This window comes from Chrysemys picta, chromosome 7 (assembly GCF_011386835.1).
Source record: "Chrysemys picta bellii isolate R12L10 chromosome 7, ASM1138683v2, whole genome shotgun sequence".
NCBI lineage: Eukaryota > Metazoa > Chordata > Testudines > Emydidae > Chrysemys > Chrysemys picta.
The window spans coordinates 117495893-117521028 of record NC_088797.1 but is presented as its reverse complement, the minus strand read 5'-3'; the positions used below and the strand labels follow the sequence as shown (position 1 = coordinate 117521028).

Genomic DNA, 25136 nt, shown 5'->3' with positions numbered 1-25136 from the left:
TACAATAAGGGTTATAATGGAGTAAGTAGTTGAAATCACAAAAAGGAAACACTAGGCTGAAAAAACTCCTAATGGTAAGATCTGTTGTACTGTAGAATAGTCACCTATGAGAAGTGTGGGAAACCCTATTATATGAGACATTTAAAGTAAGACTGGACAACGTACTAGAAACATATGAAGAATGGCCATACTGGATCAGACCAGTGGTCTGTCCAGCCCAATAACCTGTTTTCTGACAGTGGCCAATGCCAGATGCTTCAGAGGGAATGAACAGAACCGGGCACTTATCGAGTGATCCATCCATCCCCTGTTGAAGGAAACTATCCTGCAATGGCAAGTAGAAGGAGTAGGGCTCTGATTCTGAAATCAGATCCATGCAGTTAGACACTTACCCAGTGGGGCATCCCATGGGCGTATGTCAACACTGCAGCTGGGAGCACGTCTCCCAACTCAGGTAGACGGACATGTGCTAGCTCTGCACTACCTAGCACACTAAAAATAACTGTGTGGATATTGTTGCAGGGCAGTGGCTTGGGCTAGCCACCCTAGTTCAACCCCTGGCAGTCGGGTGGGCTTGGACTGAGGCGGCTAGCCCAAGTCACTGCCCCCTACAACATCCACACTTGTGCTAGCTCTGCTTGAACTACCATACTAAGAGTTTGCCTACCCAGGCAGGGAGGCATGCTCCCAGCTGCAGTGTTGACATACCTACTGACTTCAGTATACTCAGACTCAAAACTTAAAAATGTGTGTCAGTGGAGTCCAATAAATTCCCTCCTCCCACCTACCCAGAAACATGTACTTCACAAAATATTCCCCACTGCCATGTACTGTTTTTCATTATTTACTATCACTCCACCTGATGTACCACCAATGCATAATACAAAAGCAGAGTGACATCTATATTCAGGTTGAATAAACATTTCTATTCAAAGGGATCGTTTTTGTTTCCTTAACACTTTCCCTTTTACCTGTCAAGCTGAAATTTTGGCAGGTGTTCAGTGTTCAAGAACTTCTTAAAATCTGAGCCAAAAGTTTCAACCATTTTCGAGAATGAAAAATATTTTTTCCATTATTTAAAAAAAAAAAAAAACATGCAAGCTAGAAACTTGAAATCTTGGCAGGGAGTTGATGTCTTGGTCGCTAATGTGCCTTTGGGTGGTCTGGTGATTTGTCAATGGTATAAGAGTTTAAAAACATGTTTGTGTGTTTTGTGCATGCACGAACATGCTTGATTGTTACACAATATATTCGCAAGGAGAGAGAGAGGAGATAAGAAAGAATATAAGAACGGCCGTACCGGGTCAGACCAAAGGTCCATCTAGCCCAGTATCCTGTCTACCAACAGTGGCCAATGCCAGGTGCCCCAGAGGGAGTGGACCTAACAGGCAATGATCAAGTGATCTCTCTCCTGCCATCCATCTCCATCCTCTGACAAACAGAGGCTAGGGCCACCATTCCTTACCCATCCTGGCTAATAGCCATTAATGGACTTAACCACCATGAATTTATCCAGTTCTCATTTAAAAGCTGTTAAGAGTCCTAGCCTTCACAACCTCCTCAGGTAAGGAGTTCCACAAGTTGACTGATGGAAGTTGATGAACTTCCTTGTATTTGTTTTAAACCTGCTGCCTATTAATTTCATTTACTAGATACGGGAAGGGCAAAAGCCTTTCAGCTTCTGTTTTTCCCCCACCCCACCCCACCCCACCCCATCCATGGCTCCCACCCAAGCACTATAGGAGGTCTTCATATTCTCGAGCTATAATCCCAGTCAGACAAATTTACTCACGTCCTTCAGATTAGTAGTCCCTTCTGGTGAACCACAGAGAATTCACCTGAGAAGCAAGCTGCTTCATAATCAAAGTTGGTAGCTCTGCTCTTGAGGTGACTTCGTTTGCCACTTACCCCTCTCCCTGCTCCTGTTTATAATGGCTAGGAGTATGGATAAGGAGAGGCTTGAATCTGAAGACTCAGCACAGAGACACTCAACTTCCTGAATGCTACTATCTCCTAAAGGAATAATACAAATTGACAGTGGTGTGCCTGGAATCTCTGGTGTAATAAGCTTTTTCTGTATGCATGGTAAAAAGAAAAGTTGACATCAGGTGAAGAAAAGAATACAAAAAATGGTCAATTTTCTTGAATTTGACCCTTTGTGCTCCACTCTGGCGAGGGATGGATGGATGGGGAGTGTACTGTGCACAGCCTGCAATGGAGCGGGGAGTGGCTCCTAGAATGGACAGTGCCCCGGGGTAGTGGGTTCCCCAATCCTCCACTGCAAAACAGCACACCCCAAGCCCTCCGCCGGCAACCAAGTTGAGAGGATAGATCAATGCACGGTGGCTCCCAATACTCCCCAGTGCAAAATAGCAGCACGCACATACCCCGCCGCCTGCAAGCCAGATGCTGAGGAAGGGAGGAGGAAACCTTCCAGCTGTGTCTCTGCTGCTTTCCCAACCCCAACTTCCCCTTCTCCCCCCAAAAATCCCTCTCCCCAAACTCTCCCTACACATGCTCTCCACGCAGGCTCTATCAGGCAGGGCAAGTGGATGGGGTTGTGTGCCCTGGAGATGCGCTGAAGGGCCAGGGTTGGGAGGGGAGTGGAAAGATGCGGTTTGGGGAGGACAGTGCCCCTACGTGTCCCCCAATCTCCTTGGATGTGATATCACAATGTGACAAATGTTGCTCTTATGCGGTGGGTATGTTGCTATTACCAAGTGGACAATTCACAGGAAGGAAAGTCTTCCATGGGGAAATGTTGCTCGTAAGCGGTGGTTGCTCTTACAAGGTGTTGCTGCAAACAAGTGTCTACTGTACTTGGATACTGAGGTTGAGAGATTCCAGATGTTATTTATGGTTCCAGAACACTTACACTATCCAGCAGCATGAGTGATCTTGGAAAAGCACTGGCTATATTATGCTTTGCTAAGGTTTTCTGTTGTATTAAAAATTCTGATTTCTTATCAAGTAGTGGCTTTATACAACTGCCTAGTTGATGTAATTTTGCTCCATTCAAGAAAAGGAATGGGAGACTAAATGGGATCATAGCTGTGAGCAGCACAATCTGGGAAACAGACAGATTCCAGAACTTAGTCTGGGATTGTGGTTCAGACAATCTGATCTGTTCCTCTCAGATCTGTAAGGTTAGGAAGAACAGAGTTCATGAATTACTTATGCATAACATAAAAATATAGTTATGGCTAATAGCACTCTAGGACTTTGCTAGAAAAGTTTAGGAAATATCATTGTCACATACACAGTTAAATTCCTTTAATATAACAGCATAATCTCTCCCCAAAACACAATATAAAACCTTACCTAGGATGGTCCACTGTCCTACAAACTGAATACTACAAATAGTACTGTGCTTTCACTTCTGTTCTAACTACAAACAACGTGGGACTGTGTGTGCCTTTTATGTAATATATATAAATCCTGCAATTTAAAAGAATACAGAAATGATACATAATAAAGGTACACAATGAATCTTGGACACTAATATCGATTAATCCTTCTGAGACAGTTCTGGTTTCTCCTTGCCAAAATATGGTAAATAGAAAATTAAATAGTCTCTGCTTTGTTCCTTGGAAGATGACTAAAAGGAGAAGTGAAGCTTCTTTCTCTTACTTTCTGGCAGGAGAGGAGCAATGTCCATAAGTGCCAAGTATAAGGGCAGGTCTTCACTACAGGGAGGGGTCGATTTAAGATACGCAAATTCAGCTACGCTATTCGCGTAGCTGAATTCGACGTATCGCAGCCGACTTACCCCGCTGTAGGGACAGCAGCAAAATCGACCTCTGCGGCTTCCCATCGACGGCGCTTACTCCCACCTCCGCTGGTGGAGTAAGAGCGTCGATTTGGGGATCGATTGTCGCGTCCCAACGGGACGCGATAAATCGATCCCCGAGAGGTAGATTTCTATCCGCCGATTCAGGCGGGTAGTGTAGACCTACCCTAATAGAATTAAGTAAACTTAACCTTTGTCACGAAAAGAAAATTAACTAGAAATTAAAAACGTGCATTGAATTTTATGAAAGCAGAGAAAAAGTAGTCAAGGAACTTGAGGAAGGTGACTAGCTGATTGTTTCCATCTTATTTATGGATGACCTAGGGTGGCTGCTGGTGTACATTACTTGACTTATAATAATACTTTTCACTTATATGGCACCTTTTCTCTTAGGCCTTGGCTACGCTTACCCGCTAGTTCGGCGGCTGGCAATCGAACTTCTGGGTTCGACTTATCGCGTCTAGTCTGGACGCGATAAGTCGAACCCGGAAGTGCTCGCCGTCGACTGCGGTACTCCAGCTCGGCGAGAGGAGTACCGCGGAGTCGATGGGGGAGCCTGCCTGCCGAGTGTGGACCAAGGTAAGTTCAAACTAAGGTACTTCGACTTCAGCTACGTTATTCACATAGCTGAAGTTGCGTACCTTAGTTCGAATTAGGGGGGTAGTGTAGACCAAGCCTTAGGATATCAAGGCTGTTATCCTCTTTTTTTCTTATGGGGAAAATCAGAGGCCGTTTGGGTTTTTTAACTGATTTCTATGACTCTGTTAATCCTCCCTAAAATGAAATACATGAAAAGTTTCATATCTGGCTTGTTATAATGTGCTTCTAATGTTTGTTGAAACATTGAATGCTGTAGTATCTCAATCTCCCATTATTTCATGATAACTTTAAAAGAATTATTTATATCCTACTTACTAGTTCCAGATTTCTGTGGTAAGTTTGATTACCAGTTTTAGAATGTAGTTTTCCATTACTGCATTTTTCTAAAGCAGAAAAGCTGTGCAGTAGAATTAAAAGTAGTATGTTGATGAGACAAATGCTTGAGAAAATTTTAAATTTCAGTGGAACCATTAGCATCTCCATATTGTTACTTGTGAAGTGGTCCAAGCAAATCAATAACATTTTTGATGCACTAAATCTTAATCAGCTTGGGAAGTAATAGCATCTAAACTTTACTGCAGTCTTACTTGTAAACCATAGTATTTAGTATTAATGGATAGGTTGTGTAGCCATTACTGTATTCAGCTGTGATCTTTATTTTATTTAACTTATATCACACTTCTTTCACTTTGTAATGAAGTCAGTCATGTTGTGATTTAGCACTGTACTTTGTTTTTAATCTCTTATTCAAACTCTTATTCAGATGCAGGCATGTTTCAATGCAAGACTCTTTTATTTTTGCTTTCAGATGGTCTTCTTGTTGTTGGTGTCCATTCAGCGAAGTTTCCAAATGAAAAGGTTCTCAATAACATTAAAGGTGCTGTTCTTAGATATAACATTACCCACCCTGTGGTAAATGATGCTGATGCAACACTTTGGCATGAGCTGGAAGTGTCTTGCTGGCCAACTCTGGTCATTCTTGGGCCTCGTGGAAATATGCTGTTTTCTCTTGTTGGAGAGGGACACAGAGATCAATTATTTTTATTTACTTCTATTGCTCTAAAGTTCTACAAAGAGAAAGGACAAATCACAGATAACAAAATCGGAATAAAATTGTACAGAGACTCTCTACCTTCTTCTCCTTTGCTGTTTCCTGGCAAAGTGACTGTAGACAATTCAGGAGATAGACTCGTGATAGCAGATACCGGACATCATAGGATTTTGGTTGTCAGGAAAAATGGGCAAATCCTACACACCATTGGAGGTAAGATTTACATAAATTTCTCAGAATCATGTTATTTTAGAGCATAGGCTCTTCAGAGAAGTCTGTGCATTCTTTGTGTTGAACGCTCAGCATATTGTAGACATTTGAAAATAATTACTGATTTTTTTTTTTCAACAATTTTGTTTAAGCATTTTGCTTAAAACTCCCCTTTAAATATTTTTTGGATAGTAAAATAACTTTCAGAACAAATCTATGTGAGAGAGTCCATGAACACACTTGTTTAAGGTGCCTCATGTTTCTAATTGTTAGAATAATTTTGACATTTTTATATTAATTTCAACATGCAGTACAGATAACAGAGTATAGAATCTGCACAGACAGTGACTAGTTATAGATCGCTTTGTGTACATGGTGCTGTACATCTACATAGCAGGTACTGTGTCTCTCCTTCCCTGACACCACAAAGACAGAATCCACTGCAAGGGAGTGGGTGAGCCAGGGAGATGAGGCGAGACACGAACACCTCCCTCAGTCCACTGACAATGCAGTGCTGATGAACCCTTTCTTATTAGTGGAATCCTGGGGCCAGCTGCTAACTAGGAATTCCCTAGGAGCATTGCTCTTTAACAATCACATGTAGTGTCTGCAACAAATTAATTGAAGCCTTGTACTGTTGTATAGGAACCTAAAAGTCTAGAAATTGACTAGAAACAATTGTCAAAGCAAGAATGCAAAAGTGACATGTAAACTACATATTTAAATTTAGTTGCTAAGATAGCCTGGGTAGCAAAGGTAATTTTTAATGTCTCTTTAAAAGTGTTCAGCTTTCTCTTTTGTTCACCACACAGACCTGATCATTCTTCTGCACCTCTTATATGCATTTTTTGTTATAATCTTACATAAAAAAAAGTGAATAGTGATTGCATCTCATAAGTTCTTTTGGTCATATCTGTATTAAGCGTATGCCTGTTATAATAGCCCAATTACAAGCCATCCTACTGACAACCACTGTTGACAAATTTTGCTATGGATCTGATGCGAAACCATTAAAGTTAAGGGAAAGTTTCCAGTTGACATCAGTGAGTTTTGGACCAGGCCCTCTATATGTATATATGGATTATTTCAATTCATCTGCCATTGAATAACACCTGCTTCATTGTAGGATGTTGCAGTTATTAAAATAATGCCAGCAGTACTACAGTTTTTAAAACAGGAACCTTATTAGTTGAATGACAGCAGATTAAGTAGGCAGAACATAATTATCCAAGTAAAAAATCTAATCAGGACACCAGCGTTAGCACCTTCCACAACAGCAGAGGTGTTATGTGAATTCTTATGAGCAGTAAGATGGCATCTCTAACAGCAAAGTATTCCTTAATATGATGTTGGGTTAGCCATTCACTAGTGATTCAAAGGGAAGAGTACTGTCTATTTAATTAATAAGACCACTTATCACATCCTGCGCAGTCCCCGAGAGGTCTTGCATCCAAGTACTTTTTGAGCTTGATTTTGCATAACTAATTAAATTTGACATTGTCACATCCTGTATTTGCTATCTGTAAACCCTAAACTGTCATCTTACAATTTATATGTAAAAGTTAATAGTAATTTGTGTATTTTAGTGACTCAGTAAAAGAGCTGTGGGCAGAAAACAATGTAGCGAAGATTATAATTCAGTAATAAGCGTTGGTATCCACTGAGGTTAAAATAACAGAATTTGCGTCATAGATCGTGATGCAAACTTAATAGTCCATAAGTCTAAATGTCTTCCTGTGACAGCTGCAGCGAATTCATTTTACAATATACTCTGTCCCTCATTGTAAGATATGATACTTACGTTTACAGTTCTTTATGTAGATCATGATGCTCTTCTCTCTCCTTATTGTGCTGTCTAGAAGGCTAACTAGATCCATTCTTCGTGCTGCCCTTTACATGCAGTTACATACCTCTTCATTGCTAAGAATTATTGATCAAGAACTGTTTTTGCTAGCTGAACATTACTTTGCTTTGCAGCTTATCCAGAACACTAAATAATTGAAGTAAATAAAAGTAATGAAGTTAAAATGTTTGCAGCTAATTTGCTTTGATGTAACCAGGACTAAAATACTGAGGGATGGATTTTCTGAAATTGTATCGTCTTAGTCCAAGAAAAGAGGAGCAATTTAGAATCGCAATAAAAGACTTTTATTGTGAATGTGGCTTGAGCGGAGAACCCATGTATGCCTAGAACTGGAGAGAAAAAATGTCAGGATATTGAATTGTGTCATTGCTGTTGCACAGCCAGGTGGTTCTAAAATGAAACTATACAGAAGAGTTCTAAAAAATAATTGAACTGTATGCAGAGCTGCAAAAGCACCTTCTGGAAAATGCTTAAATCTGTAAAATAATTGTACATGTGCTTGCTTACTGTTTTCCTTTTTTGTGATGTGAAATCTTATTCTCTTCATTGGTTTGTTTCATGTCTAGGACCAAACAGTGGGAGAAAAGATGGAAGATTTTCAGAGGCAGCATTCAATTCCCCACAGGGGGTGGCTATAAAGAATAACATTATTTATGTTGCCGATACAGAAAACCATCTGATTAGAAAGGTAAAATTTTCATTTAAAAGCAAGTTAAAGGATAACAGTGCAAATTCTATTCCCAGTTGCACAGATGAAAATTGACATCAAAGAAATTATTCACAAATTCTGCTGTGTAACTAAGAGTATAATTTACCCCAGTATTTTTGCCCAATTTGTTTTTTAAAGGAATGATGTTCACTTTTGCTATATTTAAATACTTTAAAACTATTAATGACAGCAATTTAATACTTTCCTAATGGAAAATGTGCAATAATAATTGAAATATTGTGTGCCATGAAATTTTTTCCAGTAAAATGATGCATACATGATTTGTCCTGACAAATCCCTGATTTGCCTATTATTTTGCTATTAGAAATATCCAGTGTTAGTAATGAATATGGAAATTGTTTTCCCTTCATTTCAAGTTACAAACCTAACATCAGATTCTTACGTACAGTACAAGTACTGTGGCGCTGTGGTAGAGTGAGTCTCATAGTTTTTGTAGAGATATACAGTAAAGTAACAAGCCACAAGTAATCATTTATATTATTAAAAATTTAGAATTCTCAATATGTGACTTTATAGACTCAAATCCTCTCCTCCCACCCCCCCACCCCCGGTATTAAATGAAGGGCTATGCTGTTGTAAATGCAGTCTTCCTTAAATTTGTGGTTTGGATCTTGGATTTGACCTGTGATTGATTCAGAAGACCCAGGAGTTGAAGTTCATGGGAGCAACAAGATGACATCTTACTGATGAAAGCATTTTATACATACCATAGAAACGTATTGCTTTAGCACATAGTTATTCCTAGATGATTAACCGTTGCCCTTTTTCTAAAGGGGTACCTCGATAGTACAGTCTTTAAAGAACTGAGGTAATCTAAAAGCTATTTTTGTGTGCTTTCAGTTGTTTTTGACGCTCGGAAAAGACAAATTTAAATGTAAAAGTGGAATTATTGGTACAGATGTGGTGTTATATTGCATCTAAATAGGCTCTTCTTTATTCCTTTTTTACATAATCATCAGGATTAATGACAAATTGGAGGAAGACTGAATCAGAAAATCCTTTCTGAAAATTGAAAATGAACGCAGGAGGAGAGAAAGGGATTGGGAAGGCAGAAATGAAACAGAACATTCTTTTTCATAATAATAGGCATAAATTAAGCTTTGTCTACACGAGCACTTTTGTCGCTCAGGGGTGTGAAAAATCACCTGCCTGACTGATGTAAATTTCACCAACCAAAGCGCTGGTGTGGCCAGGTCTCTCCCGCCGGCATAGAGCCGAGAGCTCCTACACATGAGACCTTATAGCGGCATAGCTGCAGTGGTACAGCTGTGCTCCTGTAAGATCCGTAGTGTAGATATAGCCTGAATTGCACATCTTATTAAGTAAATTGTAGAGAATCATTTGCCTTGTGCACGTTATGATTCATGGTATGTTTTTGTGTGTATATAATTTTTTTAAAACACATTATTTTCTTTTAAAATAAAATTCTAACATAGGTGTCCATTGTTTACCCATGCACTTTTCTAGAGACGATTGATGTATTTCTTTAGTTGCTTTGACTTAATCATGACAGAAAGGTCATTTACCATTTTGGTGTAGATGGAACATCAATTAAGGCTTTTCAATAAGTCTACTAATTTTAGCAAAGTTGTTAATTGTCTTGTAAAATACCTGACAATCAAATTGGCAATCAGTTTCTGTCTGTAGGCAACTTGTTACATCGCAGACTTTCTGCTTTAGGGTAAGTCTACACTGGAGTTAGAGCTGTAATTCCTAACTTGTGTAGACATATCAACTCTAGCCCTGATCAAACTAGCTTGTTGAAAACTAGAAGTGAAGCCTCCATGGCATGAGCAGTGCGTTGGGCTAACCACCCATGAGAATGGTCCGATCTGAAACCATAAGCACATACTTGTAGTGGCTAGCCCGTTCCATCGCTCACAAAACCACAGCTGTACTTCTATTTTTAGTGTGCTCGCTTGATGAGAGCTAGCACGGGTGTGTTTACTCAACTGGGAAATTACATCTCCAGCTCCAGTGTAGATATATCCTTAGACATTTAGGTCAGTTAGCTAAGGAAAAAGTCAATATCACCGCCTATAAAATCATTGTATGTATTACTTTTTTCCCTCCTAGATTGACCTGGAATTAGAGATAGTGAACACTGTAGCAGGCATTGGAATACAAGGCACGGACAAGGAGGGTGGAGCAAAAGGAGAGGAGCAGCCCATCAGCTCACCATGGGATGTGATCTTTGGAAGTTCAGGTATTGTATCAATTGAGTTTGAAATTTTGCACATTTAAATTCTTAGATGTAAAATCAATTTGTTTTCATAATCGAGCCTAATGAACGATGGCTTCATACCCACAGATTCGACCACCTGAGCAGGACAGTGGTAGTGACAATGAAATGCTAAGTGAGATTAGAGAGGCTATCAAAATAAAGAACTCAATAATAGTGGAGGGGATTTCAATTATCCCCATATTGACTGGGTACATGTCACCTCAGGACAAAATGCAGAGACAATATTTCTCGATACTTTAAATGACTGCTTCTTGGAGCAGCTGGTACAGGAACCCACAAGGGAAGAGGCAACTCTTGATTTAGTCCTGAGGTGAAGCGCAGATCTGGTCCAAGAGGTAACTATAACAGGACCGCTTGGAAACAATGAGGATAATATAATAACATTTAACATTCCTGTGGTGAGAAGAACATCTCAACAGCCCAACACTGTGGCATTTAATTTCAGAAACGGGGAACTATGCAAAAATGAGGAGGTTAGTTAAACAGAAATTAAAAGGTACAGTGACTAGAGTGAAATCCCTGCAAGCTGTATGGATGCTTTTCAAAGACACCATAATAGAGGCCCAACTTAAATGTATACCATACCCCAAATAAAAAAAAACAGTAAAAGAACTGAAAAAGAGCCACCGTGGCTTAACAACCATGTAAAAGAAGCAGTGAGAGATGAAAAAGGCATTTTTTAAAAAGTCAAATCCTAGTGAGGTAAATAGAAAGGAGCATAAATACTGCCAAATTAAGTGTAAAAATGTAATAAGAAAAGCTCCCATTTATGCCTTTGGTGAATTTGTTCATTAAATTGAAGGTGGTGGCAAGACATCGAAGAAAAGTGATCATAGAGGGTAGATGGAGATGTAGAACTGGACAGAGATCACAGGTGGATAAATATTTGAGAATAATTATTGTAGAGGTGATAGCTGAATCAATAAGAGCTGATTAAATAAGTTAAGGATATAAGTGTAGAGGAAGAAAAGGCAAGGACCTAGGATGGAAGCCTGTAGAATTCCAGCTAAGACACCTTTAGTAATACTCTTTTTTTGCTACTGATACTGAATTGTAACTAATTTTGGTTTCTGTCAAAATGAAGGTGCTATTCTGTTGAGAGTATTATTAATGGAAACTCTATAGATTTCTTGTAGATATTACAATATTTGAGTGAGAATTTATTGTCCAACATTATTTTTTAACCACAACCTAAAATACAAAACAATACATATACATAAAAATGTAATAAGAAAAGCTCCCATTTATGCCTTTGGTGAATTTGTTCATTAAGTGTAAAAATGTAATAAGAAAAGCCAAAATGGAGTTTGAAGAATAGCTAGCCAAAAACTCCAAAGGTAATAACAAAATGTTTTTTAAGTACCTCAGAAGCAGGAAGCCTGCTAAACAACCCTGGACGATCGAGATACAAAAGGAGCACTTAAAGACGATAAAGTCATTGCCGAGAAACTAAATGAATTCTTTGCCTCAGTCTTCACGGCTGAGGATGTTAGGGAGATTCCCAAACCTGAGCCGACTTTTGTAGGTGACAGATCTGAGGAATTGTCACAGATTGAAGTGTCACTAGAGGAGGTTTGGGAATATATCGATAAGCTTAACAGTAACAAGTCACCGGAACCAGGTGGAGTCCTGAAGAGTTCTGAAAGAACTCAAATGAGAAATTGCGGAAGTATTAACTATGGTTTGTAAATCCAGAAGCCCTTTAAATTGGCTTCTGTACCCAACGACTGGAAGATAGCTAATGTAACGCCAATATTTAAAAGGGGCTCTATAGGTGATCCCGGCAATTACAGACCGGTAAGTCTAACGTCAGTACTGGACAAATTAGTTGAAACCATAGTAAAGAATAAAATTGTCAGACATATAGAAGAACATAAATTGTTGGACAAAAGTCAACAGGGTTTCTGTAAAGGGAAATCATGTCTTACTAATCTATTAGAGCTCTTTAAAGAGATCAGCAAACATGTGGACAAGGGGGAGCCAGTGGACATAGTGTACTTAGAATTCCAGAAAGCCTTTGACAAGGTCCCTCACCAAAGGCTCTTATGTAAATTAAGTTGTCATGGGATAAGAGGGAAGATCCTTTCATGGATTGAGAACTGGTTAAAAGACAGGGAACAAAGGGTAGGAATAAATGGTAAATTTTCAGAATGGAGAGGGGTAATTAGTGGTGTTCCCCAAGGGTCCGTCCTAGGACCAATCCTATTCAACTTATTCATAAATGATCTGAAGAAAGGAGTAAACAGTGAGGTGGCAAAGTTTGCAGACGATACTAAACTGCTCACGATCGTTAAGACCAAAGCAGACTGTGAAGAACTTCAAAAAGATCTCACAAAACTAAGTGATTGGGCAACAAAATGGCAAATGAAATGTAAAGCAATGCACATTGGAAAAAATAACCCCATCTATACAATATGATGGGGGCTAATTTAGCTACAACTAATCAGGAAACAGATCTTGGAGTCATCTTGAATAGTTCTCTGAAGACATCCACGCAGTGTGCAGCGGCAGTCAAAAAAGCAAACAGGATGTTAGGAATCATTAAAAAAGGGATAGAGAATAAGATGGAGAATATATTATTGCCCTTATATAAATCCATGGTATGCCCACATCTTGAATACTGTGTACAGATGTAGTCTCCTCATCTCAAAAAAGATATACTGGCATTAGAAAAGGTTCAGAGAAGGGCAACTAAAATGATTAGGGGTTTGGAACGGGTCCCATATGAGGAGAGATTAAAGAGGCTAGGACTTTTCAGCTTGGAAAAGAGGAGACTAAGGGGGGATATGATAGAGGTATATAAAATCCTGAGTAGTGTGGAGAAAGTGAATAAGGAAAAGTTATTTACTTGTTCCCGTAATATAAGAACTAGGGGCCAAATGAAATTAATGGGCAGCAGGTTTAAAACAAATAAAAGGAAGTTTTTCTTCACACAGCGCACAGTCAACCTGTGGAACTCCTTACCTGAGGAGGTTGTGAAGGCTAGGACAATAAGAGGGTTAAAAGAGAACTGGATAAATTCATGGAGGTTAAGTCTATTAATGGCGATTCGCCAGGATGGGTAAAGAATGGTGTCCCTAGCCTCTGTCTGTCAGAGGGTGGAGCTGGATGGCAGGAGAGAGATCACTTGATCATTACCTGTTAGGCTCACTCCTTCTGGGGCACCTGGCATTGGCCACTGTCGGTAGACAGGATACTGGGCTGGATGGACCTTTTGGTCTGACCCAGTATGGCCATTCTTATGTTCTTAATCTGGGCTAAAAATGAAAGCTCTACACAACTGGTAAGACGAAAAAATATCTCAGCTTCCCACGGATATATAACTTTCTTTCCCAATACAGTTGATACACATTTGAGCTTGACATCACATAACTGTGATTTAATATTTTACTTTTTCACTCAATGTCTATTCCAACATGATTTAGCAGCTGCTATTTCAAGATCCATAACAATTAGAAACCAATATTTCATACCACCTTAAAGTTTGGAACCTCAGCATTCAGTTGGTATAAAAAGTTGACTTCTAACTCCAGCATTTCTTCTAAATAAGCCTCTAAAATAATGTCAGAACTTGAAGGTGTAGGCAAACAAGAATGTGATATGAATGGTATGAGTTGAGTCTGATATCTCTAATTAGAAGTACTTTGGTGGGCCCAGAACAAATACTTTCAGGACAGTAAAGTTTTCTAAGCACTAATCTTGGTCAGATATCAGAGAAAAACAATCTTAGTGTGAATTTAAAGAATTTAAATCTGTATAATGGAGAGTGGTACCGGCAGTGGACTTGGTTATTGGGAAGCATGATAGGTAACTGCACCCATATGTATTATTAGCATTTTTAGTCTGTCCTGGATTAGTGCTACATGATCTTTCTTATCTGTGTGGTTTCTATCCAAAGAGTTTTCTCCATATAATTAAGGTTCATCAATAACCTGCCTACAAAAGGTCCAGTCACTAATGTGAAAGGAATTCCTTGCCTTGGAAAGTGTGGTGTAGCTAGAGGCGGTCTTCTGAACTTTATCCTGACTGGTTATGCCATTCTGTTTTATTTCTGGAACGTGATGTAATGAGTAGCCAATTGTCTTGATTATATGGGTCTGGTCTTTTGTGGGACCATATGACACCCTGAACTTCGACAAACAGATAGGCACAGGCTCGAACTGTGCAGTGTGTAACTTAAGCTGCTTAGTGGAGCAGTTTGAAGTATCCAATAGGCAAGTGTATATTTTGCTTATAATTTATTTCATGGTTCTGGCCTCTATTTCTATTAGGTGCCAACAAAATCTGTTTATTTTTTGTTTTTTAAAGATAGCATTGATTGTTAAATGAGGCATTAACTGATGGGCTCTTTGTGAGAGACAAGAATAGAAATTGTGAATAACAGCCTAGGCATCTGACACATTAAAAATATAGTGCTTGATTTTCCACTGCCTTTCACCTTCTGATTTGATAGCGTTTTACTTTCACATTTCACAAATATAAATGACTGCACATAATGAAAGGCAGTAGAGAATCAGGTCTACATGGTATTTAGCTTCATGACATGTTGATTCTTGATACAGTTGCCAGTTTTTGTAAATGCTCTTACCTCAGAACTTGTGTAGATTTTTCAAACTGAATTGGGTCCTAGCAATCAGTTGTCCATTTATGTGCGTGTCTACTAGACTTAAATCAATACTCTCTCTTTTTATTTGTTTACCTTTTAAAAAAATGTTTAGTGCTTCTCTAGTGCCAACTAGACCGCCCTGGAGACTGAAATCTTCTAGCTATACACAGAACAGACACAGCAAGGACATCAGTAGGGCCTGCTTTCCTGACATTCTACCTCGACCCTGACCTCGAGGTCCATCTCTGTTGGTGAAAACATAGTCCTTTTTAGGCCTATCTAGTCTTTTGGTGTCTCTGTTGAAGCGACTGAGTACCAATTATGATGTTTTTAGATACATATTCTCTAGAAACTGGTCAGTGACCACAAACTCATTTTGCTTAATGGAGGCTATTGAACAGCCTTTCAGCTCGTATAATTTTTATCCATCACCAGCCTGGGCCAAATTTGTACCAAGATCCAAAGACGGTGATCTGCATTACATTTCCAGTGCCCCTTAATGAGTGCCATTTGTATGACTTCAGTTCTTACTGAGTGATATCCAACAATTTAGAGTTGGCAGGATATTTTGATAATTTAGAGTATATTTGCATGTTTAGATGCTTGTGTGCATTACAGTCCTATCACTTATACTAATGTATCTATGTAAAGGACGTTCAGATTTATTTTATATGGTGTTCAGAAAATATTACTATTGTAATCATAATATTTTTAAATGTGAAATAAGATGAAATGTGTCACACTAAAGCTTTTGTGGAACCACAAGGTAATGTAAACTGCTCCACTTTAATAGTGGTAAAATATGTGATTTGATATGTTAGAATATATATATTCATAAATCAAGTAATGCTATATAAAATACAATTTTGTAGAAAGATTTCAATATCTTGGCCAAAGAAACACAGAGGTTCCATTTCCAGGCAGAGATTCAGCTGTCCTGTTGATGTTCAGTGTGCTGTGTTAAGATAAGCAGAACTGATGTGCACAGTGCATTGGGAATTGATGTATTAATGTCTGTGTTCTGGATTTGGTGGATGAAATAAAGGACCGGATTTTCAAAAGTTGCTTCTCTGCATGTCCAAATGCCAACGGGATTGTACTGTCCCTAATTTGCATGTGCAGCAAGTATCTGCAGGCAAGCTGGGGGTTACATGAGCAAATCAAGGTTGATGATATATGAATTGTTTCATTTGACTTGTGTTGCTAACTGGCATAGTGTATGTAATGAAGATTACCTATAGCACACATTTTCACTTTCCTTCATGCCCTCTCCTCTCTTAGTAGGATGTACATAACTTAAACTAGTATGTACATAACTTAACTATGCCCCAGATGCACAAGGAGATTTTTTTTTTTTCAGAGCACTTATGTATACAGATTTCATAGGATTTTAAACAAGAGACAGTTGTGAGTCTCTTTTTATATGCCAAAAGCCATGATATTCAGGGTATGAAAGACAGGCGAAAAGAGGCTTATATGCTTAAGCTCTGTATATATTATACTAGACACTTACAATATAAAACAACTTGTGCTGACCTTTTTCAAAGTCTCAAAGAAAAAGGTTACATCTTAAAAGTGAACCACCTCTGTTGTCTTAAGAGATTAATCCTTCTCTATAAAGTAATTTATAATTATATAAATTTATATAATTTATAGCATGCATTAGTATATTAAAAGACTTCTATACTAAGGTTTTTTTTTAATTGCCTGTGTGTTTCACTGGAGAACAGAAACCATTTCAAATCTTTTGTATTGGTTTAAAAAAGACATTGTTTATATTGGCCTATCACTGGTGCTCTTACAACATTAGATCAATTAGTGGTCAGTTCTATTTCAAAATGTTCATCTTCAAAGGTATGAAGTATATGGTTGTGTGTAGTTATAACATTTCACAGTGTTTGGATTCCCGGTGATATAGAGTCTGATCCAAGGCCCCTTGGACTTTGGATCAGGCCCTTACTGTGGAATTGTGGCTTGATAATTCAGGAAAGGTGTCTTGTATCAATATATGGATCATAGATGATTGCCTTAGGTTTTTGAGTAAAGCGTTTCACAAAATTTGTTCTGAAATTTGTTTAAATTCTATGTGCTTGCTGTTATTTTGCGATATATCAAGAAGCAGACTTCTAAATTCAAATGTGAAAAGCTGTGTAGTAAATGGTCTGGTCATCATAAAAAACACTGCAGAATTTTTATTTAGAGGGACAAACCATTCAAACAATCAGACAATCAAAAGGAATTGAAATGGATACACTAATGGGTATTATTCTAGTATCATCGATATGGTCTGTGTGTCAGTACTTGATGGATTTATGCAGGACCTGGAGGGAAGGTGCATTGTACACAATCAGACACTAAAAGCATAAAAATGGTCATGGAAAAGCAAAACACTTGGTACTTGGACCACATTTCATCAAGGATCACAGTGTCCTGTTTATCGGGCTTCACAACATGCCTATGAGGTTAGTTAGCTTTTTGTATACCCATTTTACAGTTGGCAAAAACTGAGGCAAAGAGGTTAAGTGACTGCTGAGTCACCATAAGAAAACTGAAACAAATATATCTTTTTAAGTTAGGGAGTTTATGAAGACAAGACAAAAAACTGTTGATAAAATCCTGTTTTTATTTCTGATTTCATTGCTGTGTCCATTGAGATGTTATCTTAGTCTGCTTTATAATTCTTCAGTGAACCCCAGGGGTTAAATCCTGGCCCCATTGAAGTCAATGACAAAACTCTCATTGACTTAAATGGAGTAGGATTTCACCCCATTTTTTCATATGGATGGGTATGCCTTTAAAAATGTATTATTAATTTGTGTGTACTTTTGAAGCTCTCTTCTATTTTTATTCAGTGGCTGTTGAAAGCAAGTGATACTTAAATGTCCAGTTGATCTAAGTGCGAAATGTTCTTGATAGCTGCATTCTTACTGGAAGGAACAGAACTGTGACCCATGCTTAGTGACATAGCTGTGTGCTTTAGATTCCAAAATCCAGTCTTGAACTACATGATTTGCATCTATTTATAGAAACGCCAAGTATTGACCACACTTTCACTAAACAACTTGGAAGTTTGTACTTTCTTCAAACCACTGTAAGTTTTATGTGAATCAAATTTAAATGAAACTGCAGTATTTTATTAAAGAAGTACAAATGCTATAGCCTTTGAAAGGCAAAGGAATGTAAGATTTTTTCCATATTTCTGTTAACGGCTTATTTACGAAAATTGCATTCCGCGGGAGATGCTATCATTTTTCTGAATTATTCTTGATGATTCACCCATAATTCCATAAGATGATAACAATTGAATACCATTTAACAGATGCTCCTTGATTTCCCAGATCGTCAAAGCACAGAAAAAGCTCTGAAGTTTGGCTCTTTGTTATCACAGAGTTTGACTATTTTAGGCTCTCTAAACTCACATTTCTCGTGACCTCATTACACAATGTGTATTCTAATTTACAGAAGATCTTGTAATAGAAATATAATTGGAATGTAATAGTAGGGGCTACAGATGTATTTGTGAATGAGATCCAAAAATTCCCAGATATGTATTTGCAAAGGAAAACTTAAGGGTCTTTCTTTCAAATACTTCGGAGAACAAAATTTAAAATTGCTCAATAGTTGAGGTCAGGGCTGGGCAAATGAGTGGAAGGTGACACAGGGTTTTTATTTCCCATATCAAAAGTACTTAAAGAGAAAAGGTCTTTTGAGAAAGTGGTATAAAAAAGTCACATCAAAACGTCATGCCACGCACAAGGAAATTTTTCACTGTTTTGGAAAGATTTCATCGTATGTGATTTCCTTGTACATATTATCTGAATGTATGGAACAGCTGTCTTCAGCCTTGCTTACAAAACTCACAGAAGGAAAGAATAAATAGATATAATGGGAACTTTCACATGTCCATCCTGCAAGTGTACTAATTCCTAAATTGGCAGTGTTTTTCCATTTAGGCATCAGAAGGGAAAGTAATCGAGGAGAGACTTGGCACCGACTTGATAAAGTTTTGTGTGGTCAAGTAGTCAGCTACTCTGGGATACTTCGTAACAACTGCACAGCAATCAATTTAAGCTATTAACTTCTATTTACTGTCCTTTATCAAGCCAAAAGAGTGGTGTTTAGGGGATAAAATTGGTGTTTAAGGGGTTATTAAAATACCTTAGGTTCCATTAATAATTTATATGTACATAATAGAAATATGTTACAAGAAAAAAATAGGTGTTTTAATATTACAAAACTGCCTTTTACTAGAAAAAAGATCTTTTGAACAGAAATAACAAGGAAACACTTCATTCCATAGAGTGTAATGAACTGTAAAGGCGAATTTCCAGTGACAAACTTATAAAACTTAATTCGACAGCTGTAATTTCTAATAATTTAGACTTCTCTGAATTTTGACAAAGCGGATGCTTATGATCGTTTCTGATAGTAAAATGAAACATTGGTTCTAGCAAAGTTGTCAGCATATCAGAAGGTAAATTTAATATTTCCCAATCTGCAAATTTCACAATGTACTCTGTAAAATATTATAATATTTGTACATGTGATGATGATTGCATATTCTGTTTTCCACAGTCAGTAACTTTGTTCTGTTAATCATATTCAGACTGTGATTAGAAAACCTAAACAGTGGGCATTAATAAATTGATTGTGAATTAGATTCCTAAGCACTGTTCTGTACTGTGAATGCCAGATGCATAACTGCCAAAAATAAACATGCTTGGCAACTCCTAAAGAGATTTTAAATCATCTTCTGTTGTTCTAATTCGATGATAAAAGTTCTTTGGAATACTAACTATCTAGTTTAAGGGGAAAATCACCATTATTGCTGTTCAATAATTTTAATACATTTTTAAAATAGTATCAAACAAGATATGTAAGATTACTTAGCTGCCTATCTTTGATTTTTCTATAGTACCCATCACTGTAATATCAGAGCACTGAAGTGTTAAGCTAGATCTGCATATTAGGGTGACATTTTGTCTTTCCTAAAGGTATTGAAATCGGGACATCTGGTCACTCCACTGCATATTGATGTTAATAGTGGGCTTAATCAAGGTTTCTGCTCTTCACCCTTTCCACGTTTTAGGAAGCAGTGTTAGGTTTCTGTTTTGTTTTTTAATGCACTTTGGTTATGCTGGTAAAGATTTTAGTGAAAATTAATATTGCATTATTTGTTCCTGTTATAATCTTCATCCTCACTGGTCCCTTTTGCAGCCCTTGTTTGACATTCCTTGCTGATTTATGTCTAACTTTGATTGAAAGTTCATCAAGTCAAGGATTTGTCTTAATTTATTTCCCCTCCAGCGGGCCATGTGCCCCTGTGTGACCATACTTTGCCATGAAATTTAAGAAAAGGAATTGTATTTTGTACATGCAGCAAGGTGCATGTGCTCTTTCTGCAGCTGCAGTTAACTAACAAAGAACACTCCAAGAACTGTGCTGTTTCTCACACAGAGATGTTTTTTGCATGATAAAACATGATTTAGCTGTTTTATCATGCAAAAAAAGCACAGGAATTTTAACTCCCCTAAAATACTGGGAAGAAAAAATCAAAAAGGACAAAATCCCCACCTACTCATAATGGTACAGACTCAAGCTGTGACCATCTTTCTTGGATTTACTCTCTCTGGATCTGAATCAGGCTGAGGGATGATCTAAGGACTATTTTTTTTTTCTTCAGTGAGATAATCCAGTCATTTGTAGGTGTTGGGTGAAATCCTGGCCCTATTGAAGTTAACAGCCAAACTCCCAGTGACTTCAGTGGGGCCATGATTTCACCCGTGGTTCCTATCTACATATACTTAAACATGAGTGTGATCTGCTGCATGAAAGTTATTCTTTCTTGCCTCATAGATTGGCAAGGGATGTGCGTACTGACAGATTTCTACTCTGTTTTTCAAAAAAGATAAAATTAGTAGATGGGGAAAATATTTTCAATCTTCAGTCTAGTTAGGAAATGTTAGTGCTTCCATCCAAGAGACGTGGCTTTGATTCCCAGCCTCTTTATCTCCAGACTGGAAGTAGGCATGCAGTCCCAGGACAGTGGAGGCTGGAAATTTGCTGCAATCCTGGGAATGTGATCCTTTCTGACAGAGATTGTTGTTTACTAGTTATAAAGTAAATCCTTTCCAGTCCTCCTTGCTGAAAAAAATGTGGTTATGACACAGGCCCCAATCCTACAATCACTTATTCATGTGTTTAACTTTACTAAGTGATTTAGTCAATAGTAGCACATGCTTAAGGTTAAGTATGTATGTTCATGAATGTTTGCAAGATCAGGGCCATAGACCCTTAACAGTAAGGATATAGAGGAGAGGTTAATGGGCGATCCCAGAAACTCCAGAAGTAAAGTGGAGATCTACTTGGAGAAAAGTGCAATTTGAAACTGTGTTGGTATAATTTTCTTCTTTTGCAAAACAAATGCTGTCTCATGAAATAATGCATCGAAAGCTATAATTTGTTAGTGAATCTTTATAATACAAGTATATCACGTTAACAAGAAAAACTTCTACTTTGATATTACAAGCAGCACTAGAGATAAAACTATGCATTCCCAAATAAGGAGAAACTACATTGGATTTAAAAGACCTTCCAAGATAGATTGGAATGTAGTGTTTAATTGTGTAAACGTAAAAGAATTACTTTGTTCTTTTTATTGGGTAATTATTTTATAATAAAGCCTTTGAAAATAAATAAATCCTCACCATGCAAGGATTATAAAGAGTACTTGGTATTATCACATTAACTGCAGTGCGAGTAAAGTCTAGTTCAGCATTTGGTTTCCTCCCTTCTTTTGTCAGTGTCTTCTTTCTATGTACTCTCCTGGTTTTGCTGTTTTTTCTAAATTGCTTCCTCTTTAAAGTAGAACACTTTTTGTCATTCGTGTAAGAAGAGTAAACTTTTGTAATATATCTGTCAGAGCACTGTATAACAAACTAAGTGACTTACTTTTAAAAATACCCACGGATATGCTACAACTGATGTTAAATTGTTTTGCTTTTCTATGATAATTTTGAGATTAGAGATCTTTTCTTGTTTTTCATAATCCAAACATCTGTTCTGTTGCCATATCTGTTTCCTTTTGTTGTTGTTGTTCATCTAATAGTTGTCCGAGGAAGAACTGCTTGACTTGCATGACTACAGTTGTTGAGTATTTTTCATAGTTCTTCTGTCTCCATTCTTTGGGGAGAGAAGGACATTTCTCTATACCAATATTTCATATATTTAATAAAACTTCAAATAAATACTGATTCTTTGTTTCTCTGCAACACATTTAGTGGGCTTTACAGGCACATAATTTGAAAAGAAACTTTAGATTTTATTATCTTTACACCACCTTTCAACTTTAATTTTCATTGAGTAGAAATGCCTATATTTGAACAATATTAGAATTAGACTTTATAGGTTGGATTTTCATAAACTGTCAGTGTTGGCCTAACTGCTTTCACTGAAATCTGTGGGAGCTTTTGAAATCCTGAGTGCTTTTAAAAATCCTACCCCACATTCTGATTTTGGTAGAGCATCTTGGCATACTCATAATTCCCAAGCATCATGCTGTAATCTTGTAATCACCACTCTCTGTCTTGCTGCAAGAATACATCTGAAGTCTGACTTCAACACCTCATTTTTTTTTACCTTGATTTTTTCCCTCTTTTTCATAAAGTTCTTTATGGTGTTGTCCCAGTTGTTGTTCATATGCTCACTTAAATGTTTAGTTCACTTAGGACATTTAAAATGGTAATCTGAGTGTGTATTGTCACCTAGCAGGGTTTTTTTTTTCTAGGTAAAGATGCAACTTTTGCATTTCTGCTTTTAGCTATGGCACTTGGTGCTGCGTTTTTTTCAGATCTTGATAGCTAAGCAGAATCAGGCTTAGCCGGTGATGTTAGCGCCAAGGAAAACTTAAGACGCTTATGGGTGATATAGGTGCTTTTGTGCTAATGTTTCATCATGTGCATAGCTTTGCTCATGTGAATAGCCTTAAAACATTAAGTAAAGGTATACTATATGTAATTGTGTGCATTCTTCCCTCTTAGTTGGTTTTGAACCAGTGCCATTCTGTGCTTCTGGAGATCCTGTGTTTCATTTGAGATGTAAATTACAGGTACTGAGAACTTGTGACTTCATCTGCTTCTCTAAATAGTTTCAGTTGTGTTGCTATTTTATGTTGAAACAGCTGCTACTTTCCACCTCAAAGCATGCTGTATTTCATTGGATGGATAAGTGGATATTGAATAATTTATAAAATACTTTGAGATCCTTCAGAGTAAATTGCACATATAAATGTATGATAAAATCCTAAATTTTCAAAAGTGACTAATGATTGTCAATACAAAACTTCAGGTACCAAAATTGTGACTCACTTTTGAAACTTTAGACCATAATGTATTAGGATAGTAACATATAAAATTGCTGTGAAGTTAAACAGATACTAATACACATTTCTATAGCATATTTCCTTAGAGAATCTCAGGTGAGCTGATAGTATATTTTCTTTCATTTTGAGGCTGGAATACAGCGTAGTGATTATTAATGGATTATCTGTGCTGGACTCCAAATGTATCAAATTTCCAATTAATTTTAAAATAGAAAAGAAGAGGTAACAATTTTGATTGTCTTTCCAAAAGGTATTTAAAATCCTTTGATGTATCAGATTGACAAATTACAAGAATTGACCATATCCCATTTGACTTCTTTCCAGGTAGAAAGTAATTAGGAGATGATATCCCCCATGGAATTAATATATATATCCTGAAAACTGGAATGTAATTTTGTTAATTGTGTTGAAGCCTTTGATCAACCTAAATATATTCTCTTTAGAGTGAGTAACTCGGAATTATGATGGGGGAAAGTGTGAATAACTTATTCATGTTTGTGTGTTGTTGGCGTTCTGCACATGATCAGAAGATGACGGCATATTTAAATTTCTGTTTGATTAAATTTTATTTCAATTTTAAATAAATTTCTCTTGAGCAAATATAGCTACTATAGAATAAGATTGATGTCTCAAGTGCAAGATTATGTCTTTACCAGCCGGATCTATCTAAAGATAGAGGGAAAGCTTCCCTTTAAAAATGCACACACTAAATAGTGACAAAGGAAATAATGAAAAGTACTAGTCAAGCTGATTATTTGTATGCTCACAAGTTTGTTCCAGTACAAAAGACCAAAGCTAAGTTTCTAGTAGTGGACACCAGGATGCACTCTCTGTTTTCTAACTGAAGATAGTACACAATATAGAAATTTTTTTAAATGCTGTTTACAGATTATTTTGGAAAAACTCCTTTGAGGAAGGTTAAGGAATGTATCTACTGGTTTAAAGATTTACTACACAGGTATTAACTAAATATACCAAATAAAACAAACAAGAATTAAAGTATATATACTGTGTGCTGCATAATTGCTGTCCTTACTACAAAAAATATATTTTCCTTTGTCCTGTCTTCTCCTTGCTTTATTAGTGAGAACAGTGATTTAGATATTTTCCAGTTTCTATTGGATAGATTGTGACTTGGACTACAAGCCCATATGTGAGGGAACAGGGGCTGGGGCTGGGGGAGTAAGAACCCCTTACAACTTCATGTAGGCTCTCTGGACCACGGGTCTAAGTATGCAGTAGGAAGTGGATATTCTGTATCTGATATTCCCCCATGCACACTGGAGGAGGAGAGTGGGAAGAGGTGGAGCCTTTGCTCCATCATCAATTCACCAGCCAGTTCAGCAGAGCTAGTGTTGGGGGTGTAGCCAGCAGCCAATTATAACCTTCCCTAGAGGCCTAATTTGTTCCTTGTGCTGCTCCTGTGGTGGCAGAGCTACATGCCACCCCATACACAGGGCTTGTGCCAAAGCCAGAAATCTCACGCTATATAAACAGACTATATGACTCTAAATCATTGCTGCCTGCTGTATTCTCTAGAGCCTATGATCAGACACTTCAAATGTGGTTCAAGAGCTAAATGTAAAATTGCATATGTACTGTTTAGTAATGGCATGTGGCACTTCACAAAGCACCTTCTCTAAGCCCTTCACAAACTGTA

The 25136-nt window shown here is 37.6% G+C and overlaps 1 protein-coding gene across 2 annotated transcripts in view; it reads left to right on the top strand.

Annotated features, from left to right (window-relative positions):
- NHLRC2 (NHL repeat containing 2) overlaps positions 1-25136 on the top strand; it is a 59041-nt gene that overhangs the window by 17600 nt on the left and 16305 nt on the right. For both annotated transcript variants that reach the window (XM_008166334.4, XM_042855280.2), the window contains 3 exons: positions 5199-5654; positions 8082-8203; positions 10322-10451. In XM_008166334.4, coding sequence (XP_008164556.2) covers positions 5199-5654; positions 8082-8203; positions 10322-10451 — 708 coding nt within the window. The remainder of the gene's footprint in view (positions 1-5198; positions 5655-8081; positions 8204-10321; positions 10452-25136) is intronic.